General features: G+C 44.2%; 1 protein-coding gene across 1 annotated transcript in view; it reads left to right on the forward strand.

The window, feature by feature from the left end:
* Positions 1 to 250: 250 nt before the first annotated feature.
* METTL24 (methyltransferase like 24) overlaps positions 251 to 15,476 on the forward strand; it is a gene marked incomplete at both ends in the record, with an annotated part of 48,151 nt that continues 32,925 nt past the window's right edge. The window contains one exon of the mRNA XM_080615495.1: positions 251 to 541. Coding sequence (XP_080471621.1) covers positions 251 to 541 — 291 coding nt within the window. The remainder of the gene's footprint in view (positions 542 to 15,476) is intronic.

Here is a 15,476-nt window from a genome sequence, read left to right on the forward strand (position 1 = left end):
GGGGTGCGTGCACCAGTGACACGCAGGTGTGACACGCTACACGGCACGGACCAGGCACCGACCCACACCCCATCACAACAGAGACCGACGCCGGGACCATGGCAGGCACTGGAGCAGGGGCATCGCGGCCCCTCCCCGGCCGGCCCCGCTTGGGGCGGGGTCTCCCAACTTTCAGCTGCGGCCGCGGGGTCCGGCTCGCCGGCGGCATGATCCCTGCGGCGGGGGCTGGGCAGGGCGAGCCCCCACCGCCATGCCCAAGGAACGGCCGCTGTGGCGAGGCTCGGCCTTTCGCCTCTGTCTGCTCTCTGCCGCGCTGTTCCTCTGCCTCCAGCTGGGCATGAGGCGATCCTGGTGCACGGAGGAGAAGCCTCGGCTGGCAGCAGCAGCAGCAGCGGCGGGGCGGGCGCCTCCCTCGGCCCGCGGCACGGAGAAGCACCCGGCGGTGGGCAGGCGACGGGTCACGTACGTGAGGAGCGGGCGGCGGGGCAGCGTCGGGCCCGGCTGCTGCCCGCTGCAGCCCCCGAGTGGCCGCCGCAGGAAGGTAGGGCGGGATGGGAGGGAGTGGGGAGAACGGGAAAGCACCCGCAGTGTGGCCCCAGATGCTGGGGGTGACCTGGTTCCTGGGAACCCTGTGCCGCCCCGGCCAGAGCTGGACTGGTGGCCGCTGGAGGACACCCGAGTGTAGGAGCCTGGCTTCGCAGATGTGGCCTCTTGAGGTGTCGCTGGTACCCGAGAAGAGGGCGTTGGGGCGCGTTGGTATGGTGAGACGATGTGATGGTGGCTCCCTAGGAAGGCATCTTGTCAGTGGTAAGGACATCTGTTTTGAGCTGTACTGCTCAGCTGCAGGAAAGGTGGAGTGTGCTGCTGCATTGGGGGCTGAACAAGACCTCGGTCTGGAAAGGTAACTTAGACCTGGAGTCACCAAACTAGGTCAACAGGTGAAGCACCCCAACATAAGCAAGCTTGGGATGAGCCCTTGGCATTCCTGGATCCAAATTCCATTTCATTCACTGAAAGCCATCAAGAAAAGTTTCTAAGGCATGGTCTGCATGAGAATTAATGCGTTGGTAAATGGACCTGTGACTAGGTTCAGACATGGTTATGACTGTAGAGCTTTTTGGAGATACGAGAACTGTCACTGACATTTAGAGTTCAGCAAGAGTGAATAGTGTCGGTACTGACTTCCCCCCCCAGTTAGGTAGATGTGTGACCAGAAGCAGAATGCTGCCTTCGGCAGCAGGCTCCATGCTGTCTTTGGTTTTGACAGGTGCTGCTCTTAGGAATCACTTCTAGATTAAAATATTTATTTTTTTGAGTTTTCTTTGCAGTCTTTCAGGGGGAGAAGAGCCAGCTTTCAAAGGCCAGGAAAGGGTAGCTTCGTCACCTGTTTTGAGGTCCCGCTGTCAGGTTGCAGTAGTTAATGTCTGTGTGAAGATGTGCAGATATTTAAGGAAGCTCCAATGACAGTGAAGAGGAACAAATGGGATTTTGCTAGAGATGGGACCACATTCCTGGTGAAAGTCAATAACAATCTCTGATAGTTAATAATTCTAGTCTCTGATGTTTGCATTGACAAGAATAATCCTGATTTTCTGTGCAATGGCTAAGCTTTCTCCTATCCTTAAACTGAAGCTTAATCTGGGTTTGTTCAGACTCCCTTGGTGAAGAGACTGTTTGCTATCATCCAGACCACTGTCTGAGCAAATGTCTGATGATCATGGGGCTCATTTGCCAGTCTTTCTTTTTTTTTTTTCCCTGCCTGTGTGCCCTTAGCAGTTTAGTTTTCTTCTGTAAAGAGGAGATGGACAATAAACTCGTGAATAGTTTGAGTTGCAGATTTACCTGATCTTCTGTGGGAAGCTGCGATGGAAAAATGAAAGTGCTATTTTCTGTCCCTGGTTTCCTGAAAGTTTTACAAGGAGAAATGAAATAATCCGGGACTTGCAGAATGATTTGGGTTTAAGGAAGGGACCTTAAGACTCATCCAGTTCCAGTCCTCCACCATGGGCAGGAACACCTTCCGTAGACCAGGTTCCTCAAACCCTATCCAACCTGACGTTACTTCCCTCGCTTCCTGCACCACTGCAGCAATGATGAGGACAGCACTGTCCCATATTTCTTTAGCATAACGACTTTGTGGCATCCCAATGTGCTGTGCTGTTGATACCATGTTGAGGCATCTAGATCTTGCAGTGTTGGTTTTTGTTGCCAATGTTACATTAGTTGGTATTTTCCTGAAGCGCAACTTCTAAGTGTTAGTAATTATAGCAGGATTTCAGCGTTAATGGGGGAAAAAGATTGTGATCATGTGGATTCAGACAGTTTCTTGAAAACGCGCTAAGTATGGCTTCAACAAACAGGAAGTAAAGCATATCCTAATTTATTTCATGATTTTTGAGGAAATCCTAGTGGAAAATTACCATCAGGAGAGGCTGCTCATCATACGGGAGAACTGGGAGCACTGTGATGTTGGAGAGTTCGAAGCTCTGGAAAGCCCACAGTGCATATTGGTGCATTGCCAGGTGAAGCACGTGAACCATCACTGCTGTTTGTGGTTTGTGGTATTGGGCACGTTACTGCTGAGGTCTCATTTGAATCCCACTAATTAAGCCAAGTGAAAAGTATTAGTACATGTAGTACAGGGTGGAGTTGCCAGGTTAAGCTTGAGATCATCAGGTGTCTTCTGCATTTAGCTATTTGACTTCAGTATGCTGCTTAAGGCTAAGAAAACTCTATTTATAGTGAAGATAAGGCTTTGGGGATAATGGGAGTGGTGTTCCTGAAGTTCCTGTTTTTTAAATAGAGTTGTTAAATAGAAATGTAGGGGGGGAAGAGTGATGGGAAAATAAAGGAGAAGTGGTTTAAGTACTGCCATTCTTTTCTTGTGGAAGTGGTGATCATGCATGATAGCTTAAAAGTGATGAGTGATTCATTTCAAAATATAAATATAGTGCTGGTGTGTGTAAATGCTCCCTTGGGGAGAGAGACTAGCTCCTTATGCAGATCTTACGTGCTGTACTGGGTTGGGATTGCTTTTTTGCTGTGGGTTTTATATGTTTTTAGTGTCTTCTGTCTATAAAGCATTGTCAGTCCTTTTCTGAAGTGTGCAGAGGCTTTCAGGTGCGTTTCCCCCCAATTATGGTGGTGGTGTTGGAGTGTGTTGTGGTATGTGAGCCAGCAAGACAGCAGTAATGGAAAAGCAGCTTGGCTAAACAACAGCCATCAGCACCAAGGGAGGGATGTGGGAGGGAGGCCCAGACAGGATGGAAAAGATGGAGACTGGTCCACAAATGGCCCCTGCATCTGCAGGGAGCTGCCTGTGTAGATGTGTGCTTCTTCTGACTGCTGGTAAATCTCCATCAGCAGAGTGAGTGGCTGTGCGGCAGATGGGAAGGTTTGATCACTGAGGTTACAAGTGTCTGCTCGTGCCTTAAGAGGCACGCGTAAAAAAGTGAACTGAAAGCAGCAGGGAATAAAGTAATTTAGCAATGTGGCAGCTCTGGGAGCTGCAGGAGATGCCTTTTCTTGTGCTTTTGGGAGCTGTGTTGCTCCCAGCTGTTTTGCTCTCAATGGAGCCTACCAAAGAGCAGATGCTGCTGCTCTTGCTGATGAATAATAAACAAAATTTGGCACTGAGAGCCTGTGGTGGTCATCTGAAGAATGGGAAGAGTTACATGGGCTGCAAATGTAAAGCAGGTGGAAGTTTGTAATCCTATTTGTATTTTTGTGGGAGTGCTTAAAACTGTGTTGTTGCTAATAAAATGGCCAACTATGTTTATAAACTGTGATTCTAAGGTCTGGTTGTGTTAAGTGCTGGTTTGGTAACACATGCTGCAGATAAAAACTCCATCTACATGGAGCACGAATTTTGCCACGTTACCTGCTTTTGCAATAGGTATTAGTGAGATCTGCACCCACGTAGGGCTGCAGACACATGAAGTGAGTTTTAAAATGTCATTGCAGGGTGTGATGGTAAAAAAAAAAAAAAGGGGGGGGGGAAATAAATTGTTGCATTTGGAATTTGAAACAGCAAATTCTTATGGCAGTGATTGCAAGAACAAGGTTATGTTGGCTCTTGTGCCCTGAAATGAGGAGGAGCTGTCTCCAAGAGTCTGGTTAAGAGAAGCTGGAGTCCTTTGCCTTCTGGACAGATTTATTTCCATGGTGGGGGGGGGGGGGGAGGGAAGTTTTATATAGTTATGCAGGAAAGAAAAAAGGCCAATGTTAGTCTGGGCAGGTGTTTCAAGCTCAAGCAGTTCTGCTTAATGATGAAGCAAGCACTGTGGCTATGTCTCTCCTAAAAACCGAGGTTCAGGGTCTTGATTTTTGCATGGCTGTAGCGGGGCTATGGAGTAAGGGACTCCTGTAAGCCAAGCTTGGAGAAATCCATGGGGCTGCTGGGCTGCAGCTGCTGGTGTGTCTTCAGAAAGCCTGCTGGAAAACAAGCAAATTATGAAATTTAGTTTGAAAATTGTAATACCGGTTGGAAAGCACTTTGATGTTGTGGCTGTCCAAAGGTGGGGAGTGCAGTATACTGCCAAAATTACCCTGGTGTTATTTTGGATGCTCTTTCATCTCTTATCTAGGGATATAAAAACATTTGTTTTCAGAGATTGAAAGCTAAGAGTTGGGTTTTGCTGCTGGACCATTTGTGTTTGTCCGGGCTTATAACATACTTTGAAACATGGATGTTGTTGCCTAAACCAGAAAAATCTTGTCAAGTTGTATTTTATAGGTGTTACACGTGTATACATTTGTATTTTGGTTCTTTATAAATATAGACTAATTGTCTTTTGCTGTTGCTTGTTGGATTAAAGGTTTTGTTTTCCTTTGAATAGGAACACTTTCCAAGTGGTTACTGCTTTTCTGCAGCAGTGACTGGTAACAGTCTCATCTTCAGTGTAATTGTAATCTGCAAATTATTTTGTAGTCAGATCCTCAAGGTTAGGCGGAATAGCTGTTTGGCAGTTAATAGTAGGACAGGTTTAAATTAACCTCATGCAATTTAACATTACATTATTTGTAAGATTTTACCTAAGTTTTACATTTAGTTTTTCATTTAAAAATGACAGTGCTACTTACGTTTATATCAGAGATATGTAGGGCTTATGCAAAGAGTCCTTTTTCATTTTTCTACAAATCTGGTTAAAAAAAATGCATCAGGTGTTTTAACTGCCTATTTGTATGTACAGTGTTTTCAAGCTGACTTCATGTCTTCAAAAATAAGGTTGAATAGGAAATTACTCTGCCTTTTGATGAGCAGGAGCCAAAATTCTTGGAGGAAACTTGCTTATTCTGAAGTCAAATGTATCCGCCTGTCTTTCTGTATCCCATGGTGTAGTATGTCTGGTCTGTTTTGGATTGGGACTTAACTTTTATAACAGTTTATTCATTATGTATGCCTGGAGCAATGTTTTAACATTACAGCAATGTTTAACCCAACAGGGCTTTGGAAGCTGTGCGGTGAGTCATATTGGACTGTGTTTAAAGGAGCAGGCTTGCCCAGGCTGAGCCAAAGCAAGGGAGCTGCTTGGGCAGCAGCATGGGTCAAGGCAGCCTTTTGGTTCTCCCAGTGAATTTAAATCCAGAGCTTATTCCCATCACCACACGTATGTACCAAACACAACAAGATTTACAGCATGCAGCACTGTTCTCCAAATGCTGTAGTGAGGAGTGAATAGAGTCCTAGCTTGGATGGGCGCGAGTTGCAGTTGTGATTCTGTTGCGAACGAATGCAATGCTGAAGAGCTGAACATTGCTTATTCTTTTGAGTGTGCCTACTTCTGGATACCTTCTTTAATAACAGGTAGGCAAACTGGAGACAGCCTCAATGGGAGGAAGAAGGCATTAAGAGGCCTGCAGGAAAGCCAGGTAGAACTGGTACTTGTTTTGAATAGGGAATAGTAGGTTTTGAGAGGAATGTGCCGAGACTCTTCAAACTTAGAAAGAAAAAATACTGGCTTTTTTTGAGGAGCGTAATGCCCACTGCAAATAGGACAAGAAGTACTTGGCTTAATTTTGGGGCAAAATATTAGTAAAAACTTTTAACTTTGCAGTTGGGTAAGCAGTGGAAAGACTCCCTAGAAAAATGTGAACTTTGGGTGTCTACATAGGGGAGGTTTAGGTATTCTTAGTTGGGCTTCAGGGCAGAGAGGTAGAGTCAGTCAATCTCCTGCGGTCACTCTGTCTACATTTATCTGCTCTGCAATTAGAGAAGCAGTCTGGCAGGTACAGTGTGATTAGCCAAACTGGATTTTGGACTGAACAATGATCAAACATCAATGTAATAAAAAGAGGAATGGGGTCTTTAAAGACTGTCAGTGATCGTTGCCCTGGCTTAATACATCACCAGAGAGAGCAGACCCCACCATAATTGTCCTGTGATGACTTAGTGGACCCCAGAGGAAGGAAAGGTACTTGACAGCTTTTTTCTCTCTAGCTCTTCGAGGTCTCTTGCCAAATATAAACTGACCCAAAGTTGCTTAGCTTGTAAGATTAGCACAAGGTAGGAACTTGTGGCTTCAGACCATTAGTACCCTGGGAACAGCTGCGACAGCCTTGGTTGTTTTTTGTTCAAATATTCAGGCTAATAGCACAGACTGAGAGAAGTTATTGTGTTTGGAAGAAAAGAATGAACTTTCATTGATAGCAGTTTTCAACAGCATACAAGCAGATCTGGGGGGCCAGCTCTGCCTGTAAGTGGGGACAGCTGATACAGCAGAAGGTACCCAAGCATGGGAATCCTTTTCCAGGTAGCCAAGCAAGAGCAATACTCGACTTTCACTGTATTTTAACTGCAGATGAAATATGTTTATAGCAGACTGTAAAGAGGAGGTGGTAATGTTTTTTCTGACAATGATGTCACTTGCAGACTTGTGAGGTAAATGATTGCTTAGAATAACCTTGATTCTTACACACTTTTTACTTAAGTTAGTAAAAGTAGCTTCTTCCCTTGTGAATTTTTGAGAGGCAGCTGGGGAATATTATTCTTCAGAAAGCCATTACAGCTTTATGAGACTTAATTATATGCAATAATATGTATTTCTTTCAAATACCTACTCAAGGATTTCTTTCAGCATGTAAAGGCAGGGAAACAGTTTTTTCTAGATAGCTGTGGCACAGAAAAGTTGTTTTTCAGGGTGTGTAAGCTTTCCTATTTAAGGACATAAAACAAGGACCAAGGTGATGATTTCTTCTGCAGAAGCTTTGCTCCATGATAGGTGTTACATCTTTTTCTTGAACCATGCTAGCTGGTCCGCAGGCCTTGTTCACAACAAGAATCCTTTACAACTGTGGTAGCAGGTGTGGAAAAAAATACATACTGAAAAAAACAGGAAAAAAACCCCCATACTGATCTAGTCCTGTTTGCTGTCTTCAGCTTGAACTGTTGAATGGAACTGCTGTGAAGTGACCCACGCTGCCCTTCTGCCTGTACAGTGATGCTCAGAGAGTGGCTGAGCAGCAGTGGCCATGGCCTCTGTGTCCCACTAAAGGGCAGCAGTTCAGTAACTACATCCTCTACTCTCACCTCTTTCTTCAACCTCTCCGCAGTTGCCTGTGTATGGGGTACTGGGTTGTGTGATCTGGTGTACTGCTGGTATCTTACTAGTAGTGAACAAGCAGAACTGCCTTCACATGCTGTGCACATATGTGCTCAGAGGAGGAAGGATGTCTTCTGCACAAAAGCAGCTGTTGAGCAGGAGGTGGGAAGAGGCGAGCCATGGTATGAAGGCCAGTTGTACAGTAAGTCACAGTCTTGTCATGGGAAAAGAGCAAGAGTCCCTGAAAGCTGGAAATTTTGACAGCATTGAAGACAGTGAGCATAGTTAGTACCAAAAATAACCTTTAATTACATTTCATGTTTTATATTAGAAATAATAGAAGTGGGGACAGTTTTGAACCTGCAGCTTTGCTTGCTCAAGCAGTTCTTTCTCAAGGTGGCCAAACTTGCTTCATTGTTTTCTAAAATGTCCTCCTCTGGGGAGAAAAGAGGCCAGAAAGAGAGATCTGGGACGAGTAAAATTCTCCCAGAAAGACTTAGGGTTTTTCCTTTACATCTCTGACCTTTAGCTGCCTTCTTATGAGACAAATATTTAACTTCCTCATTAGTAAGGTTTTCATCCCAGTTTGTTCAGTCAGTTTCCATCAACATTTACCCATCCAGCCAGGCAGTCAGCAGAGCTGTGTGTCTGCTTCAAGGCTGCAGAGTAGGTGCTACCATGCCAAGCATCTCTCTCATGCCACTTTTACTGAACTGTGGGCACAGTTCAGACTGATGTGCAGCTGGTGGACCTTTGGTGTGAACCCAGAGCAAAACTCCAGTGAATGTAGTAGGGACCTATCCCTACTACATCCCCTACAAGGGATGCAGTACTGAAATGCAGCGGTGAAGAACAAAACCCTCTAACAGCTGCCTTGCAGACTTGTACAGACAACATGACAAGTGCATCACTTCTCTTACAAAACAAGTTTAGAGATTTAGATAGCATTAGTGAGGGACCTTCAGTCTTCACACAAGCAGTTTGGTTTTGTTGTGGTAGACCATGCTGTCCTCCTGCAGCCTGGCAGTGATGGCTGTCACTCATGGTCCAGCTTAGATAAAAGACTTAACACATAGGTGAGAAAGTCTGTGCAAACCATCACTAATCGTGGCATCCACAGAGCCCCCTCTTATCTCTTGTTCTAATATTAACTTGGATCTGTGTTTGTCTTGGACAGCTGTTCAGTGCTTCAGGGCTGTGTGTGATGGGTGTGAGTCATTTAATCAACTCAAGTGTTTCTGTAGCTAGCAGATATGCACCAAGATGCTTTTGTGTATGATCAACCGTTGTCCAGAGACCTTCCATGCTGTGTAAGTCTAAAACCCAATGGCATTCACTTCAATGGGACAAGTAAAAGGGGGAAAAGAAGAGGTTTGATGTGATTTTACTTTTAATTGTGGTATAGCCTGTATATCTTGGAATCCATAACATGTATTATTCACTGTTGTTTATGTTAGTGTTTCTGTATACAACAGTGACAGGATGACACACTGTCCTATTTTGAGTTAGCATGTCTCTTAAGAGTAATAGAAACCATGTGCGCAAGTGGACTGATCCCTCGGGTAGCAGACAGATGAAAGCCATGATTTTGAACTTGCTTGTAGGGACTGGGTCAGTTTAATGAGCAGAATGGTGGAAACATGGGAAACATTCCCAGCTGGTTATGCAGTATGAAGTAGAAGAGTTTAGACCTTCAGTGACATGTCTTTCCCCCTGCCTGATCTTCTGTCCTGTCTTCAATAGTCTTGCTTTTAGATGTGCCATCAGGCTCAGGTGCCATCAAGAAAGGCGCTGGCTATGAGGTGCTACTGGACTGTGCTGTCAGGGAGTGGGTGGACGAGGTGTTCTCAGGTAACTGCTGGCACCTGAGCACAAGTCCTGGGCCTGGCTCCGAGGGGAACCCCTTGGTGGTTATTATCCGTTCTTTTTAATTTATTTTTTTTTTTTTTCAGCACTTTAAAAATCCTCCCTATAATTTGTGTCCTCCCTGACACTTGTGTAAATACAATAAATAAATCTTTCCTTATGTCTTTGTGGAATGATAAATGTAATAGTTCCAGCAGCTGTTACCATGTACACAGAAGTCTTGCTCCTCACCAAAGTCTTCTCTGTATGCTCTGCAGTCAGAAACAAAATGGCTTTGCAGCGTTCTTTGAAAATCAGTACCATGGAGCTGTTTTGGCTCTGCAAATCCCAAATCTGGGGGACTCTTATGAGGAACGTCCTTCCTGCTGCCACCTCTCCCCAACATGCAATGGGGATTCTCCTGTCTCTGGGAATATAGGACCAGGAGGACTTCTCTGTGAGCCATTGATTTCTGAAGTGTCTTAGGATTCTCAGGTCAAGCCACTTACTTCAGATTTTACATGGAAAACATCTGGGTTTACCTGCTTGTTTCAGAAATTGCTGACCAACAGCTCATTTAACAAGTGATCTGCTGATGTCTGCTTTGAATTCCATCTTCTGATAGATTTCAGGTGCAGCTTCTGGTGCACTGCTTTAGCTTTATCTGGAAGTGACAACATTCTGGGCTGTATCCAGGACTGACTCTGTGTCTCCTGCAGATTGAAGGAATTGAACCTTCTGCCCTTCTTGGGCTGTGGAAGACAAACTTTGTGGGCCTTGAGAGCCTAGCAAGGAAAGCTCTTCAAAGGGCCAGTTAGGCACCTCATCTCTCTTGGGGGTTTTGCTAAAATAGTGGGTGCTCTGTGTTGTCACTGTTGGTTTTGATGAACTGACAAGTCACTATGTTTTATTTTTCGTGTGAGTGTGACAGGGTGGTCTGCTGGGGAAGATTAACCTAGAAGGAAAGTAAGCAAAGAAGCAAATACTGGTGATGTGCCAGGAGCTGGACTTTGTAGGGAAATGCGTGCAGTTGAAAATGGTGTTAGAACCAGTGAACATTAACACTATAGAGCTGCTCTAGCTGGTTTAACCTCCCCCTCTTTGCCCCATCCATCCCCAGCCCTCTTCCTCATTCCTCTCCTAGCAGCTGGCTGACTCAGATGATTAGCTGGGAGCTTCAAAGTCAGTGCTCTTTATTTAGCATCCTCTTTCATATTTTACAAAGAGACAGTGTTTGAAATGCTAGGGGAAAGAGATGGTAATGTCTATTGATATGGCGTGTAATGTTAAATAATACGTGCCACTTAGAAGCCTGAAAATGGTAAAAACCAGTTTGAAATCCTTCCTGCTCCCTGCAGAGTTGACAGCGCTAGTTGAGAGTTGTTTTATCCTAGAGACGAACACTGCAGGGTAGAAGCTGCCTGAAAAAGCCCCAAAGGAACAATGAAATTTGTTAATACTGATGTTGTGCTTCTATTTGGACTTCCTTGATGGCTGTTCTGCAGCACTGAAGCTTTCAAAGTGAACTTGGTTTCATCCTGACTAAAGCAAAGCAACACCATCTTGTTCCTTTCCCCTCGCTCTTTTGAGAAGATTAAACAAGAAGCAATTATGTGTCAATTGGCTGCTGCTGATCTTCTTAGTGTTTCTTCTTAGTTAGATGTCTTTATTAATGGTTTGATCTTGCAATTATTATTCATTAGGAATTCTGTGGGACTTCTGGGTACATCAGGAGTTCAGGGTCAAACCACATAACTGATCGGTGTTCTATTCTTTGTAATGCTCAGAATTAGTAATAAAACATTGGAAAATATCCTTCACTACAGAGGATGGTGCATATTTGGCCAAGCCCATCCTCCACAGGATTATTATACTTGGGTCTATACTTGTCATGAGCAAAAAGTGTTTCAAAATCATGTGCTTTGAAATGAGCTTGATTTACTTCTTTTTAAATCTTGGACTTAAAATCCTAACAACTTGTAAGCCAGCTGTCGTTTCCCTTCTAGACATGGGGAGCTAATTGCCCAACACACTGTTTTATTTTGCTTGGAAGACTTTTACATAGCTCTAGACTAAGGGCAGTAATCCATAATCGTATCAAAACCAAGAAAGACATTTAAAGCTCATATACATTTCATTCTGTGGAGCTCCATTACCTTGTTTTATTAACTAATGCTTGTATGAAATAAGGAGTTTAAGGAGAAAGAAGTAAAATTTGGCTTTTTAAGTCTTCCCTGGCTATCCAGTAAAACTCAGTATGTGAACTGATGGTGGGTTGGAGGGGTGGAAGCTCCTAGGTGTCTATTGTGAATATTTTGTATCTTAGGTTTTACACTGTGAAATCTAAATCCCTGTGAAATCTAAATCTAAATAGAAGTCACACAGCCTTTCAGTTTACCCACTGATAAGCATTAAAGTTTACTTACTTTATGATATTATAGATGCCTACATTATGTACTGCCCTCTCCTGCTCTCTGGACATAGAAGGTCCTCCTGGATAGAGGAGAAGGGGTTTTCTGATCTTCAAATCTCTCTTTAGACTGGAAGGTGTGGTGGACAATTTCTGTTTAGACATTTGCAGTCCCCTTGGATGAGAAAGAAAGCTGCACAAGTGTGAAATGCTCTTACTTGTGTGAAGGTATGAGGTTTTACTTTAAAGCACTTTCTTTTTCCCCAGTTCTTAGCCTCAGGCCAAGCCTACTGAAGTCTGTGAATAGGCTGCAAGAGCCATTTCTATCTGTAAATCACAGAGTGCTGGAATTGGCACAAAATAAACTTAGCTTCTCTGGCTAGCTGAGATTTTACTGATGAATTCTGTTTGTTGTACGCTGTGGTTTGAATATTGCAATGAAGTCAACCTAGAGGAAAATAGCTTTTTTTAATTTTACCTATTGTACGGATTGTGACATGTCCTGTGTTTTTTTCAACTAAAGCGCTTCATTTAAAGTAGTTATGATACAGGTTGAAACTGTGGTCTTGCCTCTGCTTAGCTGAAGGGTGGATTTGACAAGCGGTGACCAGTAGTTGCTCTATCTCTTTCTTGCTGTTATCCTTAAGTGTTGGCAAAGACATGCAGGCACTGGAAAGAATTCAGCTGATTGAGTATCACACTGCTTAAGCAGTTTTAAGAATTTGCTTCTATAAATTTCAGTCGGTTCTGGCTCCTGGTTTTATCTCCATTGGATATAAATCATCATGCTGTCAGCCTGTGGATAGCACTGGAATGCTGCTGCCCAATTTATTTATTTTATTTTATTAACACAGCAAAGAAATCCCACTTGGTTGTTTTCAAAGCCATGTGTCTCTTAGCAGAGTAAAATCAATCTCTTTTAATAAATGTGTATTTCTCCCTGATGTTGCTGGGATTTTGATGGCAGAGCTGTCAAGACTTTGGTGGCCTTCGAAGGTCTGAGGAGGGGTACTCTGGTGCGATGCTGCCCTTTCCTACCTCTGCAGCTTCCAGTTCCTTTAGTTGCTGTGGATTTATTCCTCAGTGGTAGAGAGGGATGGTAATTATGCTATGCAAATAATGAATTAGATGCAATGCTTTCCAAATTCATGAGTGCCTACAAATTAGTATTTTGGCAAGTGTTCTGAAACGTGCTTCCTGTAAGTCACAAACCTCTAGCCAGGGTGATGTACATTAGTCGCTGAAGCCCAGGTTTACCAGTGAATTTATGGCAGGGGTGTCCACAGTGGCTAATTTAGACCTGGGAAACTGGTTCCCGGTGCCCATTTCCTGTGGAAGTTGGGATTTTGATTTGAGTTCAATGGAGTATTAGTCACCTAAATTCTTCTACAGATCTGGCTGTGTCATGTTAGTTTTGGAATGCGCTCTGTTTTTCCAAAGCCATTTCTTCTTAATGTGATACAAATTCTGTCACTTAAAGTCAGTGCCAAGCATCCATTTTTTCTGCATATGCTTTTCTTATGAGACACTTGTCTGGGGAGAAGACACAAAACTAAAAGTAGATTTGGACAGAGCTTGAGCATCAGCTTTGCATGGGAAATGCTGAGCCTTCCAAGGTATCAATGTTGTTGGTGTTTTGCATCGAGGTTGCTGGTGTGGCTTTCCTGCAGGTTAGGCCAGCAGTTCCCCTGCAAGCACAAGAGCTATCATTTGTATGTGTGTGGCTCCAATGCATCCCATCAGATGGGAAATCAGAAGCAAAAGGAGCAGAAAATAAACATGAATATTAACAAAGGGAGAGCAGAGACGAAACACTTAGCAGTTGCTGACTTAGAGGGATTGTTATGTATGCATGTTCAGACTGATTTCTCTACAAGGGTAAAGACTCCCTCGGTTTCAATTAGCATGCAGCGGTGCAAATCTTTCCTAATGGGAATTGCATTTTCATTTCAATGTAAAACTTTGCATTCAAGGTGCATTGCTTTTTCCTTTTTCCCTGCTAAGCATAAGAGTTTTACTTCTGATGCAAACTGCAGCCTTGGGAAACAAATGCTGATGACCTGTGCTCGAGCAAAGCCCACTGGGTGATGCTCAGAGCTACATAAATTGGCATCAGAGCAATTGCATCCTGCTCCCAGGCAGACAAATGTGTCCTGCACTGCAGAGGCTTGGAGGAGGTGATGCACAGAGAGCAAGGAGCTGGAGGAGAGTTCCCTAGTTCCTAGTTCCCTCTTCAGTAAAATAAACCATACATGTCTAGACATAGAAACACCTCTAGTTACTAGGACTCTTCATACACAAGTTGTGTTGAAATGTCATTTAAATTTAAGATACCAACTTCTTAATGCAGAAAACGCTCTTATCACAGGACTGGTTTCCATAGGCAGGGTTTACCCCCGTGAGTAGCCTTGTTGCACAGGAGAGCCTGACTGTATGCGTTACATTGCTCATCTTGGCATAAAACTTTTGTTCCTCAGCCTAATGTTCCACCATCAGATCTTTGGATAAGGCCATGTAGCAGATCTTCCTGGAAGATACTCAAAACATACTGAAACCAGGGAGGTCATCAGGGGCAACCAGCATGGCTTCACCAATGGCAAGTTGTGCCTGACTAAACTAGTGGCCTTGTATAATGGAGTGACTGCATCAGTGGACAAGGGAAGAGCTATGGGTGTCATCTGCCTGGATCTCTGTAAGGTCATTGATACGACTCCCCACAATATTCTTACCTCTGAATTGGGGAGATGTGGGTTTGATGGGTGGGCTGTTAGATGGATAAGGAATTGGCTGGATTGACACATGCAAAAGGTTATAGTTGATGGCTGAATGTCTAAGTGGAAACCAGTAATGAGTGGTGTCCTTCAAGGGTCTGTACTGTATGGGGGACTAAGACTATTTACTTTGAGCAGCCTAATCTAGTGAAAGATGTACCCCATGGCAGGGGACTGGACTAGGTGATCTTTAAAGAGTGGAAATTCTCAGTTTAGATGGCTGCAGGGCTGGGTGTGAGCTGCATTTCCCTGTGGTACTTCCAATGCCTGATGCCTGAGAGGGAACCCACTGCTTTTCTCTCAATACAGCCACGCACATGCGAAGTAGGACTGTATGTAGCAATTTCTACAATATGGTTTCTTGAGTGAAAACCTCTTATGTTTAAGAAAGTCAAACTGCAAAGAAGAATAGAAAATAATAGTAACATTAATTTAAAAAAAGGGAAAGAAACAATTCAGACATGCAAATGGTGGATGAGCCAACCAGGAGAGGAGTGCTGCTGGATCTCATCCTCACTAACAAGGAGGGTCTGGTCGAAGCAGTAAAGGTTGAGGGCTGCCTTGGTTGCAGCGACCACGAGATGGTGGAATTCAGGATCTTGTGTGCTAGGACCAGTAGAATAGCAAGTAGAATTGCAACCCTGGACTTTAGCAGGGCAAACTTTGGCATTTTCAAGCAATTGCTAGGGGAAATCCCATGGGCAAGGCTGCTTGAAGGTAAAGGGGCCCAAGATAGTTGGTTGACATTCAAGAATTGCTTATTCCGAGCTCAAGAGCAGAGCATCCCGACACGTAGGAAGTCAAGGAAGAGGGCCAGGAGACCTGCGTGGCTAAATAAGGAACTGCTGGGTATGCTCAAGTGGAAGAGGAGAGTTTACAGGTCATGGAAGGAGGGGCTGGCCACTTGGG

This window comes from Psittacula echo, assembly GCF_963264785.1.
Source record: "Psittacula echo genome assembly, chromosome: 4".
Lineage (NCBI taxonomy): Eukaryota > Metazoa > Chordata > Aves > Psittaciformes > Psittacidae > Psittacula > Psittacula echo.